The sequence below is a fragment of the Lissotriton helveticus genome, chromosome 7, assembly GCF_964261635.1.
Source record: "Lissotriton helveticus chromosome 7, aLisHel1.1, whole genome shotgun sequence".
Classification (NCBI taxonomy): Eukaryota; Metazoa; Chordata; class Amphibia; order Caudata; family Salamandridae; genus Lissotriton; species Lissotriton helveticus.
The window spans coordinates 1,022,168,862-1,022,196,421 of record NC_136068.1 but is presented as its reverse complement, the minus strand read 5'-3'; the positions used below and the strand labels follow the sequence as shown (position 1 = coordinate 1,022,196,421).

The 27,560-nt window shown below is 54.2% G+C and overlaps 1 protein-coding gene across 1 annotated transcript in view; it reads left to right on the top strand.

Annotated features, from left to right (window-relative positions):
- LOC144769576 (matrix metalloproteinase-21-like) overlaps window positions 1-27,560 on the top strand; it is a 189,351-nt gene that overhangs the window by 40,233 nt on the left and 121,558 nt on the right. The window contains exon 2 of the mRNA XM_078653736.1: window positions 27,056-27,377. Coding sequence (XP_078509862.1) covers window positions 27,213-27,377 — 165 coding nt within the window. The 5' untranslated portion in view covers window positions 27,056-27,212. The remainder of the gene's footprint in view (window positions 1-27,055; window positions 27,378-27,560) is intronic.

Here is a 27,560-nt window from a genome sequence, read left to right as displayed (position 1 = left end):
AGACGGTCACCCAGGCCCTCGTCACCAGCCGACTGGACTACGGCAACGCCCTCTACGCCGGAACCACCGCCAAGCTCCAGAAGAGACTCCAGCGGATCCAGAACGCCTCAGCCAGACTCATCCTCGACATCCCCCGACGCAGCCACATCTCCGGACATCTGAGAGACCTGCACTGGCTCCCCGTCAACAAGAGAATCACCTTCCGTCTCCTCACCCACGCACACAAAGCCCTACACGATCAAGGCCCGAGCTACCTCAACAACCGCATCAACTTCTACGCTCCCAAACGCCACCTCCGATCAGCCAGTCACGCCCTCGCCGCCGTCCCCCGCATCCGAAGAACGACAACAGGAGGAAGGTCCTTCTCCTACCTGGCCGCCAAGACCTGGAACTCCCTCCCGACCGACCTGCGCCTGACCCAAGACCACCTCTCCTTCAGGAAGAAGCTGAAGACCTGGCTGTTCGAGCAGTAGCAGCACCCCCCCCCCCAAGCGCCTTGAGACCCTCCGGGTAAGTAGTGCGCTCTATAAATGTCCTTGATTGATTGATTGATTGAACTGCTACAGTGGGGGACAGTGTTTTTAAAGTTATATTCACTCTGTGTATCTGTTTATCGGGTAGAGGCAGTGGTCAAAGTGGATCGGCAGGTCACTGGGTGCCCCTACTTTTTCAATTGAAAAAATGCGTCCCAGGATGGCAGAAATAGCCAAGGCCTATAGATAAGGCTCTGCCGTTCGGGGTTGTTCGGGACGGACGGACAGAGAAGGAAAAGGACTGAGGGGCTTATTTATGAGCCCCTTGTGACACTTTTACGCCGCTCTTGTATCAGTTTTCGTGACGCAGCAGCAGCATAAACAATGCGCCAATTTGCGCCATATTTACAAAGTGACGCATCTAGGTAGATGCATCACTTTGTAAACCCCTACGCTACATTATACCTCTATCAGGTATAATGTATGCAGGGTGGGCGTTCCCACGCAAGATAGCCTCGTAGAGGTTGCGAAGCGAAATCTATCATCTGATTTCACTGCGCCACTTCTAGGATGCTACTGTGTCAAATCCTTACGCCTGGCTCATGGCAGTCATAAGGGTGATGCAGTGCTATAATAATACCCCTCCCCTGCATTGCTGGAGTTGCTTCACGCTTCCAACACATCTCCAATGCACCAGTTTTGCTCCGAGAGATACATCAGTGATACTTATCTGTCATTCCTGCGAAGGAGGGTGCAGTGAAAAGTGTTGCATCGCTGTTTTCACGTATTGATGCAACAGTTTTCATAAATAAGACTCTATGTCTCTTCCTTCTTGCCCAGAGAAGACAAGAATAGTGTCCACTTCTCCTGCTCTAAAGCTGGCAGCTCCTTCCTCTCTTTCTTCCTCTTCCTCCTATTCCCTCTCTTTCTGTCTCTGTCTTGCTCCTTCTAACTTGATGAAAAGCGTTAAGAAACAGCTCCTATCCTCTCTTTCCTCCTTTCATGTATTTGTTTCGCTGTGAAATGGACTCCAAAAAGAAAGAAACACTTTTGCTGGAAACGTCTTTTTCTGACATTTTTCTATTGCAAAGTGCAGCCCTGAGAGGGAGAGAAAAAAATCGAAAAATAAATAATTAAAGCAAGAGAGAAGAAGCAAAGTGGCCAGATTGGTTTTATTCATAACCACACACATTAGCGCCACTTTACAGAGTTTGCCAGTGAAGCGCGACTTTCGTTTTCTCGTCTTTTTTTGAACAGCGTTGTTTTCACCGGGCGGGGAAGTGCACCATTCCTCGAGGTAGTGCAGTACCTGGTTGATGCATGGAGTGGAAATGTTTAATGTGATCTATATCAGCTGTTTTCCTTGTTTTTGTTTATAAAATGTGCACATACCACTGCTCAGTGTTGAGGGATGTGTTTTTTGTTTTTTAAATCATACTGCGTATGTTTTGTAAGAATAAAAGCAATGGACATTGAAATGGGTCCCTTTCAGGTCCTGTAGTCATATCCTTAACTTCTCAGGCAAAAACACTAATTGATTTTTGAATAATGAGTGTAAAAGCGTAAAGGTAACCATGTTGTCCTGCTTACATTGCACATGCTTCCTTAATCTTGCATTCCCTATGAGTGTTTGCTTTGTTCAGGTAGCATATTACTTTTGTCTAGTGCATAATTTGAAGTGAGTCACATTCGGGTGCTTATAGCGGTGCAGCTGAAAGCGGTAGGAGTTTCTCTCAGTGGGGCAGTATGGTGTTCAGTGAGTTTGCGAACTATAGTCAGAGCTGCCGAATTTGGAACTGGGGAACCAGGTTCAGCCTTCATGACCTACCAGATGACTCTCCTGTGGGAGCACATTCCCATGCAAGACATTAGAAGCCCAAGTGTCTTAGCACCAGCAGTTGGACCCTATCAGTTACAAATGTGGGTTAATCTTGAAGCCCTGCCCACCACAATCCATACTAAAGTTCACCTCCTGTCTTGCGGGCAGGCCTACGAAGCAGCACACCATAGAGCGACAGTGACTCTGTCACAGGACCCTTGACGCCAGTCCGCCTCACCCATTAGTACCTCCACTGGCCTTGTTTCAGCAATAGTAGTGCAACTCACCAGGGATCAGCAATGCAGGATTTGCACGCACACCAAACTAAGTTAGCAAACTTCACATTCTCTCTGCTTCATGCACAATCACGTTTAACACTTGCTGCCTGCTTTAGTGCCACTGAAATTATGCAGCAATGGGGACAAAATTATGTCACAGTGTTGACTAAATTATTCAGCAACAAAAAGGCTGCAGTGTAATGCAGTACATTTTCTGATACTTTATTAGTCTGATATTTTTACACATACTAACAGTCGCTGCAAAGATTTTGCCTCATTAGTACCAGTGTAACATACAAATGCAGTAGTGAGAAAGGTGACCAGTCAACATTTGAAAAAGGGCCCTCCACTTCACAGCAACATAAGTCACATTTTTTGTAACATTTGATCCATTTGAGCTACAAACAATTTTTTTGTTAAAATCGTCAGATTATGCAGCAGATTATGTATTCTATAGCAAATATGGCATAGCCAAAATTATGTGGCAAACATATGCAAACTAGGATATTTTGCCATTCATGTTTGAACTGCTCTTGTGGAAAAGGGGAGAAGTGCTGATAACAGAAACTGCATGGCTCTGCCACACATGGCTTGTGATTCTACTTTTAAGCATATTTGCGACATTCTGTGATTGGAAACGTATTCCACCTTGTGGATGTATGTTAAAATGAATAACTCATATTATATAATTAAAAAAACGTGTATCCATTGGTTGGATTAAATAACGTAATGAGCTGTATCTGGTCAGTGAAATTTCAAACAAATACTTAAAATTGGTATGTTTTGCGCTTTCTGACCACTCTTCTGACCGTGCCCACTAACCCAATCCTCAGGTTAATCCCGCCCTCTGATTCACAGTTCCCCTATTTTACCCCCACTTCAACTACTGGGTAGAGGTAGGAGCAAAGCCTTCAGGGGGGTGTTTGGAGTGTTACACCCCCCCCCCCCCCCAAACAAAAAAAAATTAACCCATCGAAAATAGTTGGGGGCAGGTGGTTTCAGTCGGGTATGGTGAGGTGTCTGTCAGATTTCACCTAGGAATTGTAAATGCTCACGGGACAAAAGTACACAGACTCACACACCTTACCTCTCCTCTCTGTTTTGAAGTTCTTAAAAAATGTTGGTTATTTCACTAAATATGTTATTTTAATTACTGTTAACAACCCGCACTGCTCTCCCTTTCCCTTTCTACTGCCTCTAAAGCCCCCTCACGACCTGCTTGCTGATAATGCATTTTTGCCAAGATAATATGCCAGTGTTCTTGTTTGGAAATCTGAACCTTTCGCCCCATCTTATTGACCAAGCTATGCCTCTGAGGGGTTGGGAACACGGGCTGTTAATGAAGCAACACGCCCCCTCTGGCAAACAAATGGCAGTAATCTTGAGAGATTTGCCTCGAAGTTGGATCGCCCTTCTGAGGCTTTAAATGGTGCATTGGTTCTGTGTATTGCGGATGAGTTGAAACTGGCGCGGTTTAGGGCAACACTCTGAACCAACACAGAAACAATGGAGCTACAGAAGAGTGCTGAAGAGCAGCACAGTGTGGAGCCAGAGAACCCTGATCGATTGGAGGAGGAGCATTATGGTAATCCAGACCCAACATCGGGGGATATACAGGGGATGATAGAACAGGCTGCTGCTGCAGCATTCAGGTTTAGGTAAGGCCAGTCTCCCCTAAAAGACTGCATGGTATCGCCAGAGCAAGACCAGGAAGAAGACAAGGTCAAGGATAGATTTATGCAGAGTACAGAGGCAAGAGTCCTCCAGCGTTTAATGGGCAATGTGTTTCTCCCAGAGGCCCCAATGAAGGTTGATGAAGATGATTTCTTTGGCTGGTACCAAAGGAAAGAGCCCGAAAGCTTACTACTACATAGGGCATTTTGCAAGTTGTGGAGTAATAAGTGGAGAGGGGTGGATTAGCATGCCTTTCCCCACTTTTTGGAAAGAAGATACCTGTTGCAGGGTTTTGCAGAGGAGTTTCCCTCGCAAGTTAAAGCTGACTCTCTAAAGGCGAGGTTATCCTCTCAGGGCACGAAAATCGCGAAGGAGATGTCACCCTCTGCTTCAGTTGACAAGAAGGAGCTCGCAATAAAGAGAGCATATTTGGGTTTTAATTTTGTAAAAGGGGCAGTGGTGTATTCCAATTACTCCATTAAGTCTTTATTAAAAGACTTTCACAAGCTGCAAGAGCAAATGGAGCAAGTTAGACATAATTTCAACCATCTCGATGGAGCAACAGCTGCCTCATCTTGGACATAACGTTTGATTCACTCGAGGCATAAGCAGCAGCCACAGGGTCAGCAATAGCGCCCAGGCAGCAGATATGGATGAGGTTGTAGAAGGCGAATACAACACAAACAAATCTTCTCATTCAAAGGAGCGCAGCTGTTTGGTACAGAGTTGGAAACTCTGGTCAAAATCTCGTTAGAGGACAGGAAGCATATGACACCGGTGAAACTGTCAACAAAAGTGATTTGTTTTTCAACAAAAAGGGCATTTGGAGCAACCTTTCAGCAAAGGATGGGCCAGCCCTTCCACTGAAGGGAAATGTTCGGGTGGGGGGTCTACTGAAAAGTCTCTGTCCCAGACTGCTGAACCTACCACTGCAAATCCACCAGTCTCCAAAGCAAACTACTATGCTGTGGTATAACACACAATGAGGGGGCCCCTCTGCAGAATGTAATGGAGGGCCTGAGTCTCACATATTTTACAGATATTCAATGGCCTTGGGAAGAATGTGGGGGCCTGAAGGTTGTAGACCTCTTGAAGGGTTGGGCCCCATACCGGGGGGGGGCTTCAGGGGTCTTTGTTATGCCGATGCTATGCTGGGGTTCTGATCTCTGCCCGTAGGAAGAAGATTGCTGAGGTTTCAGGAAAAGTGGAAGGCGTCAGTGAAGGATCAATGGGTTATGGCCATTGTGCAATATGGGTATGTGATACCATTACAAGAGAAAACAGACAATTTCTTTCACCCTACTACATTTTCCAAGGATTCACTTAAATGGAAAGCTTTATTTGAAGAATTCACAGCCTGCAGCCAAAGAATGTGATAAAACTCGCTCCAGTCTCTAAAGACTCAAGAGAGTTTTACTCAATCCTCTTTTAGGTGAAAATAGGCAACTGGAGAACTCAGGCCGGTGGTGGACTTTAAGGAGTTGGACAAGTTTGTCATACACCCACGTCTGGGCAGGGTATGCCCAGACGTGGGTCTCTGGGTCACTTTGCCACTGAATTCAAGCCAGCCTGGCTAATGAGGGGTGTTACCCCGAAACCGGTCCAAGGATTCTGGTTCAGGGAAGCCCTGACTTAGCAGTTCGGGCTGGATTGTTCCCATGAGGCACAGGGTCAAGACTGATTTGCATATAGCGGGGTCTGAACTGAGGTGGCGAAGTGAGCTAAAGAACAATGATGGATTCAACCCAGATTTGTGACTGGGGGTGAGTGTATGAAAAGTTTCATCTCTCCGTCTATCAACTCCTTGTGTTTGCCTTATACATTTCAGCCCTGTTGGGAAAAGAGTCCCCAACAGTGAGGGAATGGTTGACAGTACAAGGACTGATGGCATCAACAGTGTTGACTCTACCGTGGACGAGATTACATTTTTATCCATTGACCAACCTTCCGATAGACCACTGGGAGCTCAGGTCAAATTAATATGAAATCAAGATCCTGGCGGGGAGCATGGGACAGACATTGCAGTGCTGGCTGGATAAGGAGAATTTGACCTTGCCTCCCAAACTCTTGAGCACAGATACAAACAGGATAGGTTGGGGAGCAATACTGGAAAGTCATTTAGTTCCTAGAACATAGTCTGTGGCACAGAGGGGGTTCTCTTCCAATTGAAAAGGGGTGAAGACGGAACATGTGGCACTTCTTCAGTTTTCCTCAGTCCTAAAAGGGCACAATGTTTTGGTCAAGTCAGACAACAGGGTGGTTGTAACCTACGTGAAAAATCAAGGGGTCGACCTTCAAGTCACTGTTGGCTCTAGCGCAGGAGATTTGTTCCCAAGCAGTCCATCTTTTGAGGAAGGAGAATGTGCTGTGGATCGTTTGAGCAGAGTTTTCCCTCATTCACTGGAGTTAACCCGGTCCCAGAGCACTTTCCAACAAATAGGTAAGGGATTCTGAATCCCACAGGAGGACCTTTTTGCAACCAGGGAGAGTGCACTTCTTTTACAGTTCTGCAACAGGTTTCTGAATCAAGGGGGCTTGAAGCGTGGACGCATTATCCTTTCCATGGTCCAAAGAGTTTTTGTATGCAGTTCTGCCCATTCCCCTGATGAGCAAGGTGCTACAGAAAGTACCGAGGAGAGATTGAAAGTGCTGTTGGTGGTGACGTGCTCAAAGAGATGTTCATGTTTTCCTCTCCTCCTACACTTGGTGATTCAGGATCCTTGCATGGTTCCTTCTTTTCCCTATCCACTCTGGTGAGCCCTCCCCCCACCAAAGGGTCGTCTGGGCCAGCTACAGTTAGGCATATGGAACTTGAGAGGGAAAGTTTGGAGGTGGTGGAGATTATTCAGCAGCCTAGATGCCCAATTAGAGTTTTTAGGAGTCCACACTTAGAGGGTTTGGTGCCTCGGGTGTCTACACTGTTTAAGAGCTTTTGCCTTAAAAGACCAGCCATTCATCATCCGGTTCCCCCATGGTATTTACCTCAAGTGCTTTTTAGGACTTAAAAAATGCCTTTTGAGTCACTAAGTTCAGTATATCTGAGCGTTATGTCTTTTAACCACTTCGACGCTAATGACAAAGCCAGCTCGTCATGGGCGTTACCTGCCCTGCGCTCATGACGAGCTGGCTTTGTCACAAACAAGCCATTTTCTACTTCTTCAGCGCACAGCAGGTAAACGCGGTAGCGCTGAAGCAGTTAAGGTGTTATTTCAGGTGGCAATCACATCAAGGATTGGAATTAGGGAGGAAGGGTCTCTGTTGAGGTCAGATCTATATTTCTGACTTTTACCAGACAAAGTAATTCTGAAACCTAGTCCCTCTTTTGTCCAAAAGGTCCCTTCAGCTTTTCACCGTACAGCTGAACTAGCATTGCCAGTCTATGCGCCTCCTCCGTCTTCTTAGAAGGAGTTGGATTGCATAGCCCCATGATGTGTGTAGGGCTAGATTGATCTGTCTGGAAGGAGCAAGCTCTTTTCCAAAGGTAGATTGTTTATTTGTTATGTTTGGTTAATCAGAGAAAGGTATTAAGCCTTTCTCTACATTGAGCGGGTGCTGAAGAAAGCCACAGTAGTTTAATATGAGAAGCAAAAGAGATTTCTACATGCACAGATACAAGGGAACTCAACAAGAGGTGTGGCTGCCTCCTGGGCATCTTTGAAGGATGCTTCAATATATGAAGTTTAGAAAGCAGCCATATGGTCTTCACCTCACTACAGGTTGAATTTGGGGGGTTAGAGTGTCAGCATCTTTTGGTTCTTCAGTTCTGAGTGCAGCATTTAAATGATAATGAAGTTACTAAACGTCATTGCAACTGAATTTCGTTGAAGTGTTTTCATCAATCAATCAATTCTTAATTTGTATGATTAATAAAAACCATTACAAAATTCTCTAATTCCGCATACTAAAAGCATTAGAAATTAACCTACATATAAAACATACATGTTAAAACATACACATTTAAAATATTGGTATCAAAACATACAAATCAGTGCATACGTATCCTGGCAAGAACCTCACTAAAAAAGTAGGTGGGCCCCCAAAGTACGTAAAGAGGTGGAGGTGCTGTCAATGTTACTATGGCTTAAGACAGAGTGACATTTCGGGTCACTGTGTTTTCCAGCCATGCTTGCCTTTTAAATGTACATCGTATCTCAATTCAATTAAAAACATGTGTGTTAGTGGTGCGGGAGCGTTGTTAAAGTCCCCAAAAGTGCACTGTGTGTGTAAAGTGCTGTCTTGACTGATGCCTCACAGATCACAGGCATATTACATTAGCTTTGCTAGAACAATGTGAAACCTCCATTGTGCATGCAGTTGATAGATCACTGTCTAGACTACTAGTTTGCAGATCAAAAACATGAGCCTCGCTAAAACAGAACAGTGGAAGGATCACTGTCTAGACTGCAGACTGCTAACACAAGCACAAGCCTCTCTAAAACAGAACAAGAGGGATAGTTCTGTACCCCCATTGTGCATGCAGAGTTGGGTGCTTTTAGAAAGCTGCAATGTGAATTGCGGTAACATTTCATGAGACATTTATTTATTTATTTTAGAATTTTATATAGCGGTAGCTAGACCTGAAGGGATCAGGGCCTTTGCATGTTATGCAAAGAAGTTTGCTTGAGATATAAGTGAGACGTAAAGTGGGTTGTAACAGTCGACCAAAGACTGTAAAGCAATACAGCATTAAGGGGATCATTACAATGGCGGGCGGACACTGTAACGGTATACGGGACTGCCCGCCAGGAGTTCAGCGGTCCCGCCGTGCAAATTAGGATGCGTACACCACCCTGGGGTCGCATCCTGCATATAATGCATTGTGGCGGGCAGTGCTGTCAGCAGCACCCGCCACAATGCACAATATGCACGTTGTGCATTTGCATGCACAACTTGGCAGGCACAGCACGGTGCCTGCCACCTTGTGCATGCAAATTGGAGGGGGTAACATGGGTACCCCCCAAGTGCACCCCCTACCCCCTAACCCCTGGGGTCCTGCAACGGACCCCCAAAAGTAAACTCCGCCTGACTTTCCATGGTGGAGTCTCCGCCATGGAAAGCCCTGCACCGCTGGGCATCCTAATATGGATGGTGGTGTCTGCAATATTGTAGCCCTTTTCGCCCGGTCGCATATCCGATCGACGGAAAACCTGCGGACGGTCTTCCCGTCTGCCGGGGTCCCCTCCGCCATCGTAATATGGCGGGAGGAAATGGTAGGCGGGCGATGAAAAATGGCGGGCGGATCGCCGCCACTATATGGGCAGTGGCGATCCACCCAGCATACTAATGACCCCTATGTTACCGGAATAATACCTATTGCAGTACATCAGACTACTTAAGAAGCAAACCTGAGCGCGGTCCATATAGGGAGTGCTCAAACAGGCACAGAGTTCATTGAAAGAGTGGGCTGCCAGAAATGCCTTGCAGGTGCATTAATCAAGATGGACTAAGTTGTTCAATGTTCTCTCAATACTATTCCCAGCATGAGAGAAGCACTGGGATTAGTCTGAGCAGTCTGGTTTGTCGCTCCGACAGTGCCTGCGAGCCTATGGCGTTTCTCCAAGCCGGGTGTGCAGCACAGCTGGGTTAGAGAAACCTAAGTGTGCATGTCTGTTTGGCCGGCGTAAGGCGGCCGGCCAAACTGAAATGCCCACTTAAAAGTATCCACCACCTCGCCCCCTGCCATGCCTGTCACACGCGATTGCCTGGCCCCGTCCCGCTGAAGACTTGCAGGCCAAAATAAACTGGTAATAAAATGCTTTTATTATCATTTTATTTTTCATCTTTTAGCGGGGGCGGCGCTCTTCTGACATTACTGAGGAGCCGCCCCTACAAAGTCGGTAAGCCTCCGAGCCTATATCAAACACATTGTTGTTTGACATGCGTTAATATATGAAAGTTTATGATCGGATGTGGTCTCAATTTGAAATAGCTTCAGAGAACCGACCAGGTGTGCGAACATGAATCCATTTTTTGTTTGCCAGCTAGACATGATATCTGCTGCACCATTTTGGGGATTATCCTTTTGAAGTGCTGTTTTTGGAGTGAGATGAAGCCACAGAATGCTTTGGTACCAGCTCACTAGGTAGGGACTGTGCCGAGTAAGCTTCATTACTCCACTTCCAGGGCTTCCCCGCCACCCCCTGTGCCATAGCTCTCACGCCTCCTCGCTGACCTGCAGCAGAGGCCGCTCAGGGCTCCTCTGACGGAAATGGCACCTTGTTTTTGTTATTTTATCTCCGTCTTGGATGACTCGTCTTGGATGACTCGTGGTCTTCTAAGAAACTCGTTTGCTTCAGCCCTGTCTTGACCCCTGATGCCTAAGGACGAGAAGACTGGAGAGAAAGGTGGGAGGCTGTGGTTCCTGGAAACAGTCCACTGGCAATAAACAACTCAGAGAAAAGCCCTGCGTGCATTACTACTCCCTCCTCAAGAAACTTCTAGCATGCTGCCACCCACCAGTACGATTAAAGCTGAAACTGCTTTACAGAATCTGTGCTGCATTCTTTATGGAAGTGAAGTGTGCGGCCTACCAGCAACAAACAATATACAGAATGGGGCACATCCATAACAGAAGGTCTCCACATGCAGATCTGAAAACTCCTCTGTATCCACAAAAGCTGACTCAAAAGTGGGAGCATATCAGAATCGGGAGTTTCCCTGTTGCTGATTTATCCATCAATCAACCAGGATGTGTAGAGCGCGGCTGCATCGCCTGTGAGGGCCTCGAGGTGCTGGGAGAGCATGCTGCCTGTTCTCCTAATGGTTGTAAATCCAGGGCGAGGCCCTACCTGAACTGCTGGAGTGATGTTGAGGCTCTGAGATGCAGGGGGAGGGAGTTCCAGGTCTTAGCCGCCAGGCGGGAGAAGGAGCGGCCTCCACTGTTCGTCCAGCAGAACGTCTGCAAATGCTGGAGCCACAGGAAGCAAGTTGACCCAAATGACCTCTACCAAGTAGCCAAACACGTCAGGAATCCCTCACACCCCTAAAATTCCCCGCAGCTATCCTCAGAGCAGCTCCACAGAAAATCTTAACACTGAGGCCAAAGGCAGGAGGAGGAACTTCCTAGGAATGTAGATGAGACTAAAAGGCGGCACTACCCAATTTCCAGTGTGACAGCTGGGACAACACAACAGATTGCAACGCCACAGAACACTGTCAGGAAAAGTTAATCTCACAGAATAACTCCCTGTGGGGAAAGACCCAAAGAAAAGACAACTACTCCCTAGCCACAGACTAGAGGACAATGGAGTAAATGATAGACTAGCCGACACAGAAAATACGCAAACCCAACAAATAGAATTTGTCTACAGTACGGCCTGGGAGATGTAGAAACCAAGAGGCACTTTCCCCTACAACACCATCCTATAGAAACATTCGAGACACCACGTTCTGCAAAGAAAAACAAGGCTTTGCGAGTAAAAGTGAAGAAAACTACATCATCTTCGGAGTCCTACCAGGGACAGGCGAGAAAAGAGGGAATTATCTTTGTTAATACATATCATCAAAAATATTGTGCGTGAAACATCTGGTTTGCCTCCTCCTCCAGATCCACCTCTCCGTACCTGAACCCACCCTCAGCTCCCCCCTGAGGAGCTGGTACTGAATTCAAGTCTGTGATAATTGTAGCTATTTTCTGGATTTTATGCTGCAGGGAGGCAGTCGAGGACCGAAAAAGATGGCATAGTACTTGTTGGACAGGCCTCGTAGCCGGGCCGTCCCCCCCCCGCACAACAGGGCCCGGACCCCGGCTCTCCCTGAATCCCCAGCAAGAACCACCCCGGCAACCCCCCGAGGTAACCCACAACCCGTCCACAACGGGACTCCAGCTCCTGAACCCTCCCGTACCGGCTGGCCCTGGTCCCCGTCAGCACCATGGCCCCGGCCCGGCAGCCATCTTTGGACACTACAGCACGAGGCCACGTGGCCTCGACTCGACCCCAACCCTGGGCCTGGCCAGGCCCCGACATCGAGGCACCAACCTCCACACAGGAGGTAAAGAGACCACTTGGCAGGTCGATGAAAGAAGGAGGCGTCAACGGCTCTCCTCCGCCAGGCGTGTCGATCACCCCCGGCCTCCCTGGGGGCTGGCTCCACCCCCCTGCTGGGTGTCGGGACTCCCTCATTCCGGACCTCCCGACCCCCAGGCGCGAGGGTCCGGACATCAAAGGGGACTAGACCTATAACTGGGGCAGCCCCAGACCAGGAAGGCAGTTGTATCCTGGAGTCGAGAGACACCGAGAAGAACTCCTCCTTGACGGACTGCTGGCGCTGCCACAGCCCTGCCCTGTGAACCCTTCGTCTCAGCCTGCTGGCGCTGCCGCGGCCCTCTGCCTCGTGAAACCATCATCTTGGCCTGCTGGCGCTGCCGCGGCCCTCTGCCTCGTGAAACCATCATCTTGGCCTGCTGGCGCTGCCGCGGCCCTCCGCCTCGTGAAACCATCATCTTGGCCTGCTGGCGCTGCCGCGGCCCTCTGCCTCGTGAAAACCATCATCTTGGCCTGCTGGAGCTGCCGCGGCCCTCTGCAACGTGAACCATCCTCTTGGCCTGCTGGCGCTGCCAGGGCCCTCTGCAACGTGAACCATCATCTTGGTCTGCTGGCGCTGCCGCGGCCCTCTGCCATTTGAACCATCGCCTCGGCCTGCTGGCACTGCCGCGGCCCCTTAGTTGTGGACCTTCCTCCTAGCCGGCTGGCGCTGCCGCGGCCCGACCTTGTAGACTCCTAAGCTCGAGGATTGTGAGCTCCCCTCCTGCCACCCCCTGTACCGATCCGGTACCAAGACTGTCCCGCTACCCCCTTTCCCTACAGAGACTAGAATTGAGAGGACCCTCGAGTCCTGAATCTCCTGTACCGCTGATAACCTTGCCGCAAGAACCCTATATAAAGAGTGTTGATCTCATCCTTGTGTGGTGTCTATCTGTGGGGAGGGAAGTGACTTGTCTGTACGATCGCCGGAGACGGCCCTCATCGGAGGCCTCTCCCCCAGTATTCGGTCGACCCTCCGGGTCGCCGTCTAAAATTGGTGGCCAGCGGCGCGATCCGAACCTACGCATAATCGTACAGAGGGTCACTCGCCCCACGACACACAACCACCATGACAACAAAAGAGAGCGGAACAACGGAAAAATTCCAGATGGAAAAGCTAGAAGAATACAACCACAGAGAACTGAAACAATTCAGCATAGAATTAGGCATTTCAACCACAGGACTGAGCACGAAAGAGGACTTCAAACGAGCCCTGGAATCTTAGGCGGAGACGGGTACAACCGTACCCCAAACACGAAGCCACGAGACACCCGAAACAAGCCCCACACCGACGGAAGAAAGAAGATCGGGTCTCTCCCCAGAAGAGGTCCGGGAACGGGAAAAAAGCAGGCTCCATGAATTAGAACTGGCACGACTTCGCTTAGATGGAGAGCTCAAATTGGCGGAACAAAAAATAACGTTGGAACACTTACGGCTCCGAGAGGAGCGAGAAGAGAAACAAAGGCAGGGAGAACTAGAAGAGAAGAAGCTAGCCTACGAACATGAGCGCAACCTCAAAGAACTAGAGATTCGGAAGCAGAACAAGGAGCTCGGGGTCCCCGAGCGCACGAACACTCCTGGCCCTACAGACCCCAAGGTCCACATACCCAAAGATGTCGTCAGAGAGTACTACAAGAACGATGATATCCAGCAATGGTTCAAAGCGTACGAGGTAGCCATGACCTCCCACCGGATTCCCCGGAGCGACTGGGGAGCCGGGTTATGGGGGAGGTTTGTCAACGAAGGGCGAGACGCCCTGCTGCAACTCCCGGACCATCTGATGACATCCTACGACCACATGAAAGCCGCCCTCCTCACTCGATACGGACTCACACCCGAGATGTACCGCCAGCGGTTCCGCGACTGCAAACGTATCCCGGGTACAACTTGGGTGGAGTACGTGAACTTCTTTAGCCGGGCCTTCGAGGGGTGGATCAAGGGCAGCAACGTGACCACCTACGAGCAGCTCTTTGACCTTATTGTGTGGGAGCACCTTTCTAACAACTGCTTCATCGAACTCAGGCAGCACCTCCTGGACAGTAAACTAACGGAACCTCGGCAACTCGCCGCCGAAGCGGACCGATGGGAAAGCACCCGAGTTGGCCGAAACGGACCCAGCGAACCGAACAGAACTGCCCAAGGGCCCCATCGCCCCCGTGGAGGAGGAGGCCAGGGTCGGGGGAGGGACACCGGCCCGGTGACTCCCGCAAGCAACCCCCCGCCCCCGGCCGGCAGGGGAAACCCCCCGATGCGACCAGGCTTCCGAGCCAACATTACTTTCCACCGATGCCAGCGACCCGGCCACTACGCCAATGATCCCAACTGCCCAAAGAACCCGAACACTATACCCCGCCAGGTCGCTGCTGCAGCCCTGGGGGAAGAGCAAACCCCAGAAGACCAGGAAGAGTACGAAACCGACCAGCCTGAGTGGGAACCGGCCGCCATGTCCCTGGTTTGCCTAGGGGAACGAGACCTGATCCCTCGGGCCCCCCTTCCCGCCAACACGCAGAAGTACAGCCAGTGGGTCAACATTAATGGCCGCCGGGCTGAAGCCCTCCGCGACTCCGGGTCCAGTGTGACCGCGGTCCGCTGTCATCTGGTGGCCCCGGACCAGATCTTGCCGAACATTCTTTGCCCTGTCCGGTCGGCCGACAACTCAGAAAGTCTATGTCAAATGGCCTACGTCCCCTTCGAATGGGGAGGAGTATCAGGGATGCTGAAGGTGACTGTCCGCGATGATGCCCCCGTGGATTGCCTCCTGGGGAACGATCTCGAAAGTTCTCCCTGGGCAGCAGTCGAACGGAGAGAGCACCTGGGGATGCTGGGCCTCACCGAATGGGTCTGTGCCACGACCCGGTCCATGACCGCCCGTGCCGTCCCCCGTCCAGAGGAACCCGAGTGGCCGGAGCCTCCTCCCGTGATTGTCCCAGAGGAGGCCACCCCAGAAGCAAGCTCCCCGGCCCAAACCGAAGAAGGACCCGGTCGGCTCCAGGACCTCCCCGACCTGGCCCAGTGGCGTCAAGAGGGGGGTCTCACCCAGGAACAATTCCGACAAGAACAAAGAACCTGTCCCTCCCTCGAGGGACTCCGGCAGCAAGTCCTGGCCCAGAGCGCAGGGGACACCTCGGGGGCCCACTGGATCTACTGGGACAATGACCTGCTCTACAGTGAGCAAAGGATTGCGGAACTGGGGGCCAGTCGGGTGCTGGTGGTGCCCCTCCGCTTCAGAGATTTCCTCTTGAACTTAGCCCACGATGTACCCCTTGCCGGACACCTGGGACAGGACAAAACGTACGACCGCCTGGTGACCCACTTTTACTGGCCCCGAATGCGAAAGGATGTCACCAACCACTGCAAGGCCTGCCCCACCTGCCAGGCCAGCGGGAAAAGTGGCCGAAAAACCAAAGCACCCTTGCAGCCTTTTCCCGTCGTCACCACCCCGTTCGAACGGGTGGGGATAGACATTGTGGGGCCCCTGGACCCCCGAACAGCCCAAGGACACCGGTTCATCCTGGTCCTGGTGGACCACGCCACCCGCTATCCCGAGGCCATCCCTCTTCGAACCGTGACGGCGCCTGTGGTAGGCCGAGCCCTGATGGGGATCTTCTCCCGGGTGGGCTTTCCCCGGGAGGTCGTCAGCGACAGGGGCACGAACTTCATCTCGAAATACATGAAGTCTCTCTGGCAACAGTGCGGGGTCACCTACAAATTCACGACCCCCTATCACCCGCAAGGAAATGGATTGGTCGAGCGGTTTAACCGCACTCTCAAAGGAATGATCATGGGCCTAGAAGAGCCCCTCCGTCGCCAGTGGGACGTGCTACTCCCGTGCCTCCTGTTCGCCTACCGAGAGGTCCCTCAAAAATCCCTAGGCTTCAGCCCATTTGAACTCCTGTACGGGCACCCCGTCCGGGGTCCCCTCAGCCTAGTCAAAGAAGGTTGGGAGAGGCCCCCCCAGAAAACTCCCCCGGATGTATACAAATATCTCTTGGCCCTTCGCAACCAGACCCGGCGATTCAGGGAGATCGCCAAAGTCAACCTTGAAGCCAGTCAGGAAGACATGAAGAAATGGTATGATCAGCACGCCTCCTCCCTCGAGTTCGAGCCGGGACAGCAGGTCTGGGTGATGTCCCCGGTTGAACCCTGTGCCCTACAGGACAAATGGTCCGGACCCTTCAAGGTGATCGAACGCAAGGGGCCCGTCACCTACTTAATCGACATGGAAACTTCCCGGAACCCCCTACGGGTCCTCCACGCCAACAGACTCAAGCCCCATTTTGTACGCCCAGAACTCAGCCTCCTGATGGCTACCGATAATGGGACGGAAGAAGACTCCGAGCCCCTTCCGGACCTGCTGAGGACCCTCGAGCAGGATGGCTCCGTGGAAGGGGTCAGACTCTCCGAGGCCTTGTCCCCGGAGCAACGCCAAGACTGTCAAGCTCTCCTGACACGATTCGCATCCTTGTTCTCTCTCACCCCTGGGGTCACCCCCTGGTGCCTTCACGATGTGGACACCGGGGACAGCCCCCCTATTCGCCACAGGGCGTACCGCGTACCAGATCGGGTGCGCGCCTGCATCCAGACCGAGGTGTCCAAGATGCTGGCACTGGGAGTGATCGAACCTTCTGACAGCCCCTGGGCCAGCCCAGTTGTCCTGGTCCCCAAGGCCGCCGCCCCGGGCGTTGCCCCTGAGATCCGGTTCTGTGTGGACTACCGGGGACTGAATGCCGTTACCAGGACCGACGCTCACCCCATCCCCCGGGCAGATGAGCTAATTGACCGTATGGGGGCCGCCCGCTACCTGAGCATCTTCGATTTAACAGCGGGCTACTGGCAAATCGGCCTCACCCCCAGGGCCCAAGAACGATCCGCCTTCTCTACCCCGGACGGTCACTACCACTTCAAGGTGATGCCATTCGGCATGAAAAATGCTCCGGCAACATTTCAACGACTCGTGAACCAGGTACTGGCGGGCCTCGAAGAATTCAGCGCCGCCTACCTGGACGACATCGCTGTGTACAGTCACCACTGGACCGACCACCTCCGCCACCTGCGGGAAGTTCTACACGCCCTCCAGCAGGCCGGGCTCACCCTCAAGGCCAGCAAATGTCAGGTTGGCCAAGGGTCCGTGACCTACCTAGGACACCAAGTGGGAAGCGGTCTGGTGGCCCCCCTCCAGCCCAAGATCGCGGCCATCCAGGCCTGGCAACCCCCTACGACCCAAACCGAGGTCCGGGCCTTCCTGGGACTCACCAGGTAATACCGGCGGTTTGTGAAGGACTATGGCAGCATCGTGGGGCCCCTCACGGAGCTCACATCCAAGAAGAACCCCAAAACAGTCAACTGGACTCCGGACTGCCAATCGGCCTTCAAGAAGCTGAAGGCCGCCATGTGCACTGCCCCCGTGCTCCAAGCTCCCGACTACGGCCGGGAATTCATCGTACAGACGGACGCCTCCGACCATGGCGTGGGGGCCGTCCTCTCCCAACTCAACACCGAGGGAGTCGATCAGCCAGTGGCATTCATCAGCCGACGCCTGCTGGCCCGGGAACAGCGCTGGAGCACCATCGAGAGGGAGGCCTTCGCCGTAGTATGGGCCCTCAAGAAGCTCCGGCCCTACCTCTTCGGCACCCCCTTTCGGGTGCAGACAGACCACCGACCCCTGCAATGGCTGCTGCAGATGCGGGGGGAAAACCCGAAACTGTTGCGCTGGTCCATCTCCCTACAGGGGATGGACTTCACTGTGGAGCATCGTCCAGGCCAGGACCACGCCAACGCAGACGGCCTGTCACGCTTTTTCCGCCTCGACGAGGAGAGTCCCCAAGAGGATGGCTGACTCTCCCTGCCTTCAGCTGGGGGGGACGCATGTTGGACAGGCCTCGTAGCTGGGCCGTTCCCCCCCCCCGCACAACAGGGCCCGGACCCCGGCTCTCCCTGAATCCCCAGCAAGAACCACCCCGGCAACCCCCCGAGGTAACCCACAACCCGTCCACAACGGGACTCCAGCTCCTGAACCCTCCCGTACCGGCTGGCCCTGGTCCCCGTCAGCACCATGGCCCCGGCCCGGCAGCCATCTTTGGACACTACAGCACGAGGCCACGTGGCCTCGACTCGACCCCAACCCTGGGCCTGGCCAGGCCCCGACATCGAGGCACCAACCTCCACACAGGAGGTAAAGAGACCACTTGGCAGGTCGATGAAAGAAGGAGGCGTCAACGGCTCTCCTCCGCCAGGTGTCGATCACCCCCGGCCCTCCTGGGGGCTGGCTCCACCCCCCTGCTGGGTGTCGGGACTCCCTCATTCCGGACCTCCCGACCCCCAGGCGCGAGGGTCCGGACATCAAAGGGGACTAGACCTATAACTGGGGCAGCCCCAGACCAGGAAGGCAGTTGTATCCTGGAGTCGAGAGACACCGAGAAGAACTCATCCTTGACGGACTGCTGGCGCTGCCACAGCCCTGCCCTGTGAACCCTTCGTCTCAGCCTGCTGGCGCTGCCGCGGCCCTCTGCCTCGTGAAACCATCATCTTGGCCTGCTGGCGCTGCCGCGGCCCTCTGCCTCGTGAAACCATCATCTTGGCCTGCTGGCGCTGCCGCGGCCCTCCGCCTCGTGAAACCATCATCTTGGCCTGCTGGCGCTGCCGCGGCCCTCTGCCTCGTGAAAACCATCATCTTGGCCTGCTGGCGCTGCCGCGGCCCTCTGCAACGTGAACCATCCTCTTGGCCTGCTGGCGCTGCCGCGGCCCTCTGCAACGTGAACCATCATCTTGGTCTGCTGGCGCTGCCGCGGCCCTCTGCCATTTGAACCATCGCCTCAGCCTGCTGGCACTGCCGCGGCCCCTTCGTTGTGGACCTTCCTCCTAGCCGGCTGGCGCTGCCGCGGCCCGACCTTGTAGACTCCTAAGCTCGAGGATTGTGAGCTCCCCTCCTGCCACCCCCTGTACCGATCCGGTACCAAGACTGTCCCGCTACCCCCTTTCCCTACAGAGACTAGAATTGAGAGGACCCTCGAGTCCTGAATCTCCTGTACCGCTGATAACCTTGCCGCAAGAACCCTATATAAAGATTGTTGATCTCATCCTTGTGTGGTGTCTATCTGTGGGGAGGGAAGTGACTTGTCTGTACGATCGCCGGAGACGGCCCTCATCGGAGGCCTCTCCCCCAGTATTCGGCCGACCTTCCGGGTCGCCGTCTAACATTGGTGGCCAGCGGCGCGATCCGAACCTACGCATAATCGTACAGAGGGTCACTCGCCCCACGACACACAACCACCATGACAACAAAAGAGAGCGGAACAACGGAAAAATTCCAGATGGAAAAGCTAGAAGAATACAACCACAGAGAACTGAAACAATTCTGCATAGAATTAGGCATTTCAACCACAGGACTGAGCACGAAAGAGGACTTCAAACGAGCCCTGGAATCTTGGGCGGAGACGGGTACGACCGTACCCCAAACACGAAGCCACGAGACACCCGAAACAAGCCCCACACCGACGGAAGAAAGAAGATCGGGTCTCTCCCCAGAAGAGGTCCGCGAACGGGAAAAAAGCAGGCTCCATGAATTAGAACGGGCACGACTTCGCTTAGATGGAGAGCTCAAATTGGCGGAACAAAAAATAACGTTGGAACACTTACGGCTCCGAGAGGAGCGAGAAGAGAAACAAAGGCAGAGAGAACTAGAAGAGAAGAAGCTAGCCTACGAACATGAGCGCAACCTCAAAGAACTAGAGATTCGGAAGCAGAACAAGGAGCTCGGGGTCCCCGAGCGCACGAACACTCCTGGCCCTACAGACCCCAAGGTCCACATACCCAAAGATGTCGTCAGAGAGTACTACAAGAACGATGATATCCAGCAATGGTTCAAAGCGTACGAGGTAGCCATGACCTCCCACCGGATTCCCCGGAGCGACTGGGGAGCCGGGTTATGGGGGAGGTTTGTCAACGAAGGGCGAGACGCCCTGCTGCAACTCCCGGACCATCTGATGACATCCTACGACCACATAAAAGCCGCCCTCCTCACTCGATACGGACTCACACCCGAGATGTACCGCCAGCGGTTCCGCGACTGCAAACGGATCCCGGGTACAACTTGGGTGGAGTACGTGAACTTCTTTAGCCGGGCCTTCGAGGGGTGGATCAAGGGCAGCAACGTGACCACCTACGAGCAGCTCTTTGACCTTATTGTGTGGGAGCACCTTTCTAACAACTGCTTCATCGAACTCAGGCAGCACCTCCTGGACAGTAAACTAACAGAACCTCGGCAACTCGCCGCCGAAGCGGACCGATGGGAAAGCACCCGAGTTGGCCGAAACGGACCCAGCGAACCGAACAGAACTGCCCAAGGGCCCCATCGCCCCCGTGGAGGAGGAGGCCAGGGTCGGGGGAGGGACACCGGCCCGGTGACTCCCGCAAGCAACCCCCCGCCCCCGGCCGGCAGGGGAAACCCCCCGATGCGACCAGGCTTCCGAGCCAACATTACTTGCCACCGATGCCAGCGACCCGGCCACTACGCCAATGATCCCAACTGCCCAAAGAACCCGAACACTATACCCCGCCAGGTCGCTGCTGCAGCCCTGGGGGAAGAGCAAACCCCAGAAGACCAGGAAGAGTACGAAACCGACCAGCCTGAGTGGGAACCGGCCGCCATGTCCCTGGTTTGCCTAGGGGAACGAGACCTGATCCCTCGGGCCTCCCTTCCCGCCAACACGCAGAAGTACAGCCAGTGGGTCAACATTAATGGCCGCCGGGCTGAAGCCCTCCGCGACACCGGGGCCAGTGTGACCGCGGTCCGCTGTCATCTGGTGGCCCCGGACCAGATCTTGCCGAACATTCTTTGCCCTGTCCGGTCGGCCGACAACTCAGAAAGTCTATGTCAAATGGCCTACGTCCCCTTCGAATGGGGAGGAGTATCAGGGATGCTGAAGGTGACTGTCCGCGATGATGCCCCCGTGGATTGCCTCCTGGGGAACGATCTCGAAAGTTCTCCCTGGGCAGCAGTCGAACGGAGAGAGCACCTGGGGATGCTGGGCCTCCCCGAATGGGTCTGTGCCACGACCCGGTCCATGACCGCCCGTGCCGTCCCCCGTCCAGAGGAACCCGAGTGGCCGGAGCCTCCTCCCGCGATTGTCCCAGAGGAGGCCACCCCAGAAGCGAGCTCCCCGGCCCAAACCGAAGAAGGACCCGGTCGGCTCCAGGACCTCCCCGACCTGGCCCAGTGGCGTCAAGAGGGGGGTCCCACCCAGGAACAATTCCGACAAGAACAAAGAACCTGTCCCTCCCTCGAGGGACTCCGGCAGCAAGCCCTGGCCCAGAGCGCAGGGGACACCTCGGGGGCCCACTGGATCTACTGGGACAATGACCTGCTCTACAGTGAGCAAAGGATTGCGGAACTGGGGGCCAGTCGGGTGCTGGTGGTGCCCCTCCGCTTCAGAGATTTCCTCTTGAACTTAGCCCACGATGTACCCCTTGCCGGACACCTGGGACAGGACAAAACGTATGACCGCCTGGTGACCCACTTTTACTGGCCCCGAATGCGAAAGGATGTCACCAACCACTGCAAGGCCTGCCCCACCTGCCAGGCCAGCGGGAAAAGTGGCCGAAAAACCAAAGCACCCTTGCAGCCTTTTCCCGTCGTCACCACCCCGTTCGAACGGGTGGGGATAGACATTGTGGGGCCCCTGGACCCCCGAACAGCCCAAGGACACCGGTTCATCCTGGTCCTGGTGGACCACTCCACCCGCTATCCCGAGGCCATCCCTCTTTGAACCGTGACGGCGCCTGTGGTAGGCCGAGCCCTGATGGGGATCTTCTCCCGGGTGGGCTTTCCCCGGAAGGTCGTCAGCGACAGGGGCACGAACTTCATCTCGAAATACATGAAGTCTCTCTGGCAACAGTGCGGGGTCACCTACAAATTCACGACCCCCTATCACCCGCAAGGAAATGGATTGGTCGAGCGGTTTAACCGCACTCTCAAAGGAATGATCATGGGCCTAGAAGAGCCCCTCCGTCGCCAGTGGGACGTGCTACTCCCGTGCCTCCTGTTCGCCGCCCGAGAGGTCCCTCAAAAATCCCTAGGCTTCAGCCCATTTGAACTCCTGTACGGGCACCCCGTCCGGGGTCCCCTCAGCCTAGTCAAAGAAGGTTGGGAGAGGCCCCCCCAGAAAACTCCCCCGGATGTATACAAATATCTCTTGGCCCTTCGCAACCAGACCCGGCGATTCAGGAAGATCGCCAAAGTCAACCTTGAAGCCAGTCAGGAAGACATGAAGAAATGGTATGATCAGCACGCCTCCTCCCTCGAGTTCGAGCCGGGACAGCAGGTCTAGGTGATGTCCCCAGTTGAACCCTGTGCCCTACAGGACAAATGGTCCGGACCCTTCAAGGTGATCGAACGCAAGGGGCCCGTCACCTACTTAATCGACATGGAAACTTCCCGGAACCCCTACGGGTCCTCCATGCCAACAGACTCAAGCCCCATTTTGTATGCTCAGAACTCAGCCTCCTGATGGCTATCGATAATGGGACGGAAGAAGACTCCGAGCCCCTTCCGGACCTGCTGAGGACCCTCGAGCAGGATGGCTCTGTGGAAGGGGTCAGACTCTCCGAGGCCTTGTCCCCGGAGCAACGCCAAGACTGTCAAGCTCTCCTGACACGATTCGCATCCTTGTTCTCTCTCACCCCTGGGGTCACCCCCTGGTGCCTTCACGATGTGGACACCGGGGACAGCCCCCCTATTCGCCACAGGGCGTACCGCGTACCAGATCGGGTGCGCGCCTGCATCCAGACCGAGGTGTCCAAGATGCTGGCACTGGGAGTGATCGAACCTTCTGACAGCCCCTGGGCCAGCCCAGTCGTCCTGGTCCCCAAGGCCGCCGCCCCGGGCGTTGCCCCTGAGCTCGATCGAAGCTGGCGTTTGGGAGCGTAGAAGTTGAGGCGGCTGTTGAGGTATCCCGGGCCTTGGTTGTGTAGGGCTTTGTGTGCGTGGGTGAGGAGTCGGAAGGTGATTCTCTTGTTGACCGGGAGCCAGTGCAGGTCTCTCAGGTGTCCGGAGATGTGGCTGCGCCGGGGGATGTCCAGGATGAGACGTGCTGAGGCGTTCTGGATCCGCTGGAGTCTCTTCTGGAGTTTGGCGGTGGTTCCGGCGTAAAGGGAGTTGCCGTAGTCCAGACGCGCTGGTGACGAGGGCCTGGGTGACAGTCTTCCTGGTCTCGGTGGGGATCCACCGGAAGATCTTACGTAGCATGCGCAGGATGTTGAAGCACGACGAGGAGACGGCGTTGACTTGTCTGGTCATGGAGAGGGAGGAGTCCAGGATGAAGCCCAGGTTGCGTGCGTGGTCTGTAGGTTGGGGTGCGTTGCCCAGGGCGGGGGGCCACCAGGAGTCGTCCCAGGCGGAGGGTGAGGATCCCAGGATGAGGACTTCCGTCTTGTCCGAGTTCAGTTTCAGGCGGCTGTTCTTCATCCATTCGGCTACCTCTATCATCCCTTCGTGTAGGTTGTCTCTGGCGGTGGCGGGGTCATTGGTGAGGGAGAGGATCAGCTGGGTGTCGTCGGCGTAGGAGATGATGTTGAGGTTGTGCGGGCGTGCGATGTCAGCGAGGGGGCCCATGTAGACGTTGAAGAGGGTTGGACTGAGCGAGGAGCCTTGAGGGACGCCGCAGATGACTTCGGTGGCTTCCGATCTGAACGGAGGGAGGCGGACTCTCTGTGTTCTCCCGGCGAGGAAGGAGATGATCCACTCCAGTGCCTTCTCCTGGACTCCGACGTTGCTGAGGCGCTGTACTAGGGTACGGTGGCAGATAGTGTCGAAGGCCGCGGAGAGGTCTAGGAGGATGAGGGCCGCTGTTTCTCCGTTGTCGAGCAGGGCACGGATGTCATCGGTGGCTGCGATCAGGGCGGTCTCGGTGCTGTGGTTTGCCCGGAAGCCAGACTGCGAGGGGTCGAGGGATCCGTTCGTCTCGAGGAAGGCGGCCAGCTGCTTGTTGACGGTCTTCTCGATGACTTTTGCAGGAAACGGGAGCAGCGAGATGGGGCGGTAGTTCTTGAGGTCGGTGGGGTCGGCTGAAGGCTTCTTGAGTAGGGCGCTGAGTTTGGCGTGCTTCCAGCTCTCCGGGAAGGTAGCGGTGTCGAAGGAGGTGTTGATGATGTCCCGCAGGTGGGGTGCGATGACAGCGTCGGCCTTGTTGAAGACGTGGTGAGGGCAGGGGTCGGTCGGAGATCCGGAGTGGATGGAGTTCATCGTGCGGATGGTGTCTTCGGTGTTGATCGGGGTCCAGGCGCGGAGGGTGGTGGTGGGGCGGGGGTTCGGTTGTGGCGTGCGTCGGTTGAGTGCTGAAGCTGTTGTGTATGTCCGCGATCTTGTTGTGGAAGTAGGAGGCGAGGGAGTTGCAGAGGTCTTGCGAAGGGGTGATGTCGTTGTTTCCGGCGTTGGGGTTGGAGAGCTCTTTGACGATGTTGAAGAGTTCCTTGCTGTTGTGTGCGTTGTTGTCCAGTCGTTCCTTGAATGCGGTTTTCTTGGTGGCGCGGATGAGTTGGTGGTGCTTTCGGGTGGCGAGCTTGAGGGCAGCCATGTTGTCCGGAGTTGGGTCTCTGCGCCAGGTTCTCTTGAGGGCTCGGCAGTTCTTCTTGGAGTTCTTGAGTTCGTCGGTGAACCATGGGGCTTTCTTGCTGCCGGGTCTGCTAGGCGGGGTCCTCAGGGGGGCGAGGTCGTCTGCGCAGTCGCTGATCCACTTGGTGAGGTTGGTGGCCGCCTGGCTTGGGTCCGGTGTGCTGGTAGGAGGGTTCATGCCCAGGGAGGTCGCGAGTTGGTTGGCTGTGATCTTGTTCCAGCTTCTGCGTGCAACCTGTTGCTGGTGGTGGTGGATCGTGGTCCTTCTGAAGCTGAAGTGGACGCAGCTGTGATCCGTCCAGTGGAGTCCGGTGGCGTGGCTGAAGGCGATGTCCTTGCTGGATGAGAAGACGGGGTCGAGTGTGTGTCCGGCGTAGTGGGTGGGGGTGGTGACCAGCTGCTTGAGTCCCAGGTTAGCGAGGTTGTCCAGCAGGGTGGTGGTGTTGCGGTCGTTGTTGTTCTCCAGGTGGAAGTTGAGGTCCCCGAGGAGGATGTAGTCAGCAGAGCAGAGGGCGTGCGGGCTGATGAAGTCGGCGATGTCTTCGCTGAATTGTGTGCGTGGTCCCGGGGGTCTGTAGATGAGGGTGCCTCTGAGGGTGGTCTTGGGGTTGATGTGGACCTGGAAGTGAAGGTGCTCGGCGGGTGCGAGGGTGTCGTCGGTGTTGGTCGAGATGCGGATGGTGTTCCTGTGGATGATGGCGACGCCTCCTCCTGTGTTGTTGATGCGGTCCCTTCGGATGATCTTGTAGCCGTCTGGGATGGCGATGGCGATGTCGGGCGCTGAAGAGGCGTTCATCCAGGTTTCCGTGAGGAAGGCGACGTCCGGTGAAGTGGTGTCGAGCAGGTTCCAGAGCTCGACGGCGTGTCTGTGGACGGAACGGGTGTTGAGCAGGATGCACTTCAGGTGGGTGCTGCTGGTGTTCGGCTTGGTCTTGGTCGGTGCTGGTGTAGCGGAGGTCTGGATGCAGGTGAACTTGCAGGAGTTGCAGCAGAAGGGTCCGTGGGTGCGTCTCGGGGTGGCTCGGTAGCACCCCGGGGTTCTTCCGGCGTTGAGTGCGTAGAGTTCGGTGGCGTCGTAGGTCCGTCGGGTCGGCTTCCGTCGGTGGGGGCCAGGGGTCCTGGCGCTGGGCGTGGTCCAGGCGCGGACGGGCGCAGACGGGCTTACCTTTGGCGCACCTTCGGCGCTCAATCGGTGCTCCTGCTGCGCGCGGTCGCTCTGGGGGCGTCATAAGAAGGGGGACGGGAGGGCGGGTCAGCTGGGCTGGGCTAGCGTCTGGGCCAATGGGCCGGTGGTGGGCGGGGCCGCAGGGGGCCAGCGGCGGGAAAAGTGGCGAGCGGCCGGCCCAGCAGTGGCTGGGCCGCTCGGGGGGCGACGGTGTCGGCGTCGGCGTCAAGGAGGCAAGGAGGCTGGCAAGGAGGCTGGCGATCAGCAGGCGTGGGGAGCAAGGGGGTGACCCGGCCTTGAGAAAGGCACAGCGGTCACTTTGTTACTTCAATCACCGTAAGAACCTCTTTCAAAAGCAATTTCTCTAAAAATATTTAGTTTTGTTTGGCATCATTCTCACGGACAATATCGCATAAATTCAAGTTATTTTAAATATTTTTTTTCATTATTACTACTCCCTTTCAAGACTGGTAGAATGGTATGTTTTGAGTGCTTATGTGCAAGTGAGTTGAAAAACTGAATCCTAGTTCTCCAAGAGTAGTAATAATTTTTAAACCGTTGAAGGTACCCTGGCTCTTGGTGTAGAGGGGTTTCTCTCGTGTTTTTACATTTGAACTATTTGTCCTGTTTACCTACTGCAAAATGTATTTGGTTGGCGTGGGCAGCTTAACAGCTTTAGTTTCTACTGTAGGGCAGAGAAGGCCCCACGACTATGTGAGATGGACCCTTACAATACCAACAAGAGACTCATGAGGTGGAAACAGCTGGCCTGTACAGCTGGGTAATGGTGCTGTGCAGAATTGAAGGCCACACAAATGTCTATTCTGGTCCTCCTGACATTGGCTATGTGTGCATGTTTGCCTGTTTTTATGCCAGGTACTTGTTTATGGTACTCTTGTGCTGATCAGAGTAAAGATGATCCTGTACCCCATACTTCCTGTGTTCTCTGCTGCTCTGACATGCTCTTAGGTCTGTGACTCTCCGGGTGATTTGACACTCTCATTCTTCTCTTTAGGGTTGAACTGGTGGAGGAGCCCTGACACGTCCTCTCACCTTCATAAAAGTGCCGAGAGACACCACTACCCTGAAGTAGTAAACCTATACCTTATAACAGCAGGACAAGTAGCCTCGCAAGGTCGAGCGTACGCCAAGCACGTGGATTCTGCGTGCGCATGGACGTCATGGCGCAGATGCTCACAGCCGGAGTCCTAGTCTCCATGATGCTGATGCCGAGTCTGGTGGGCACAGAGAAGCTCTTCCACAGCCGGGATCACTCGGACATCGAGCTTCAGTCAGTGCCCCGGGCAAAGGCCGTCATGACCCCGGAGGAGGCAGAGGTGAGGCCCGCCAAAACAATCGCACCTCCGCGTGTCATTCTTGTAGATGGTTTCCAGAAACGTATTTCAAGTGTTTTCGAGTGTGCGCTTTTACAAATATTTTAACACAAATATTTACTCAGTACCAAGTGGGCTTTGAGTTAGAAATAATAAAATCACACTTGAACGTAGCCGATGGCTTGC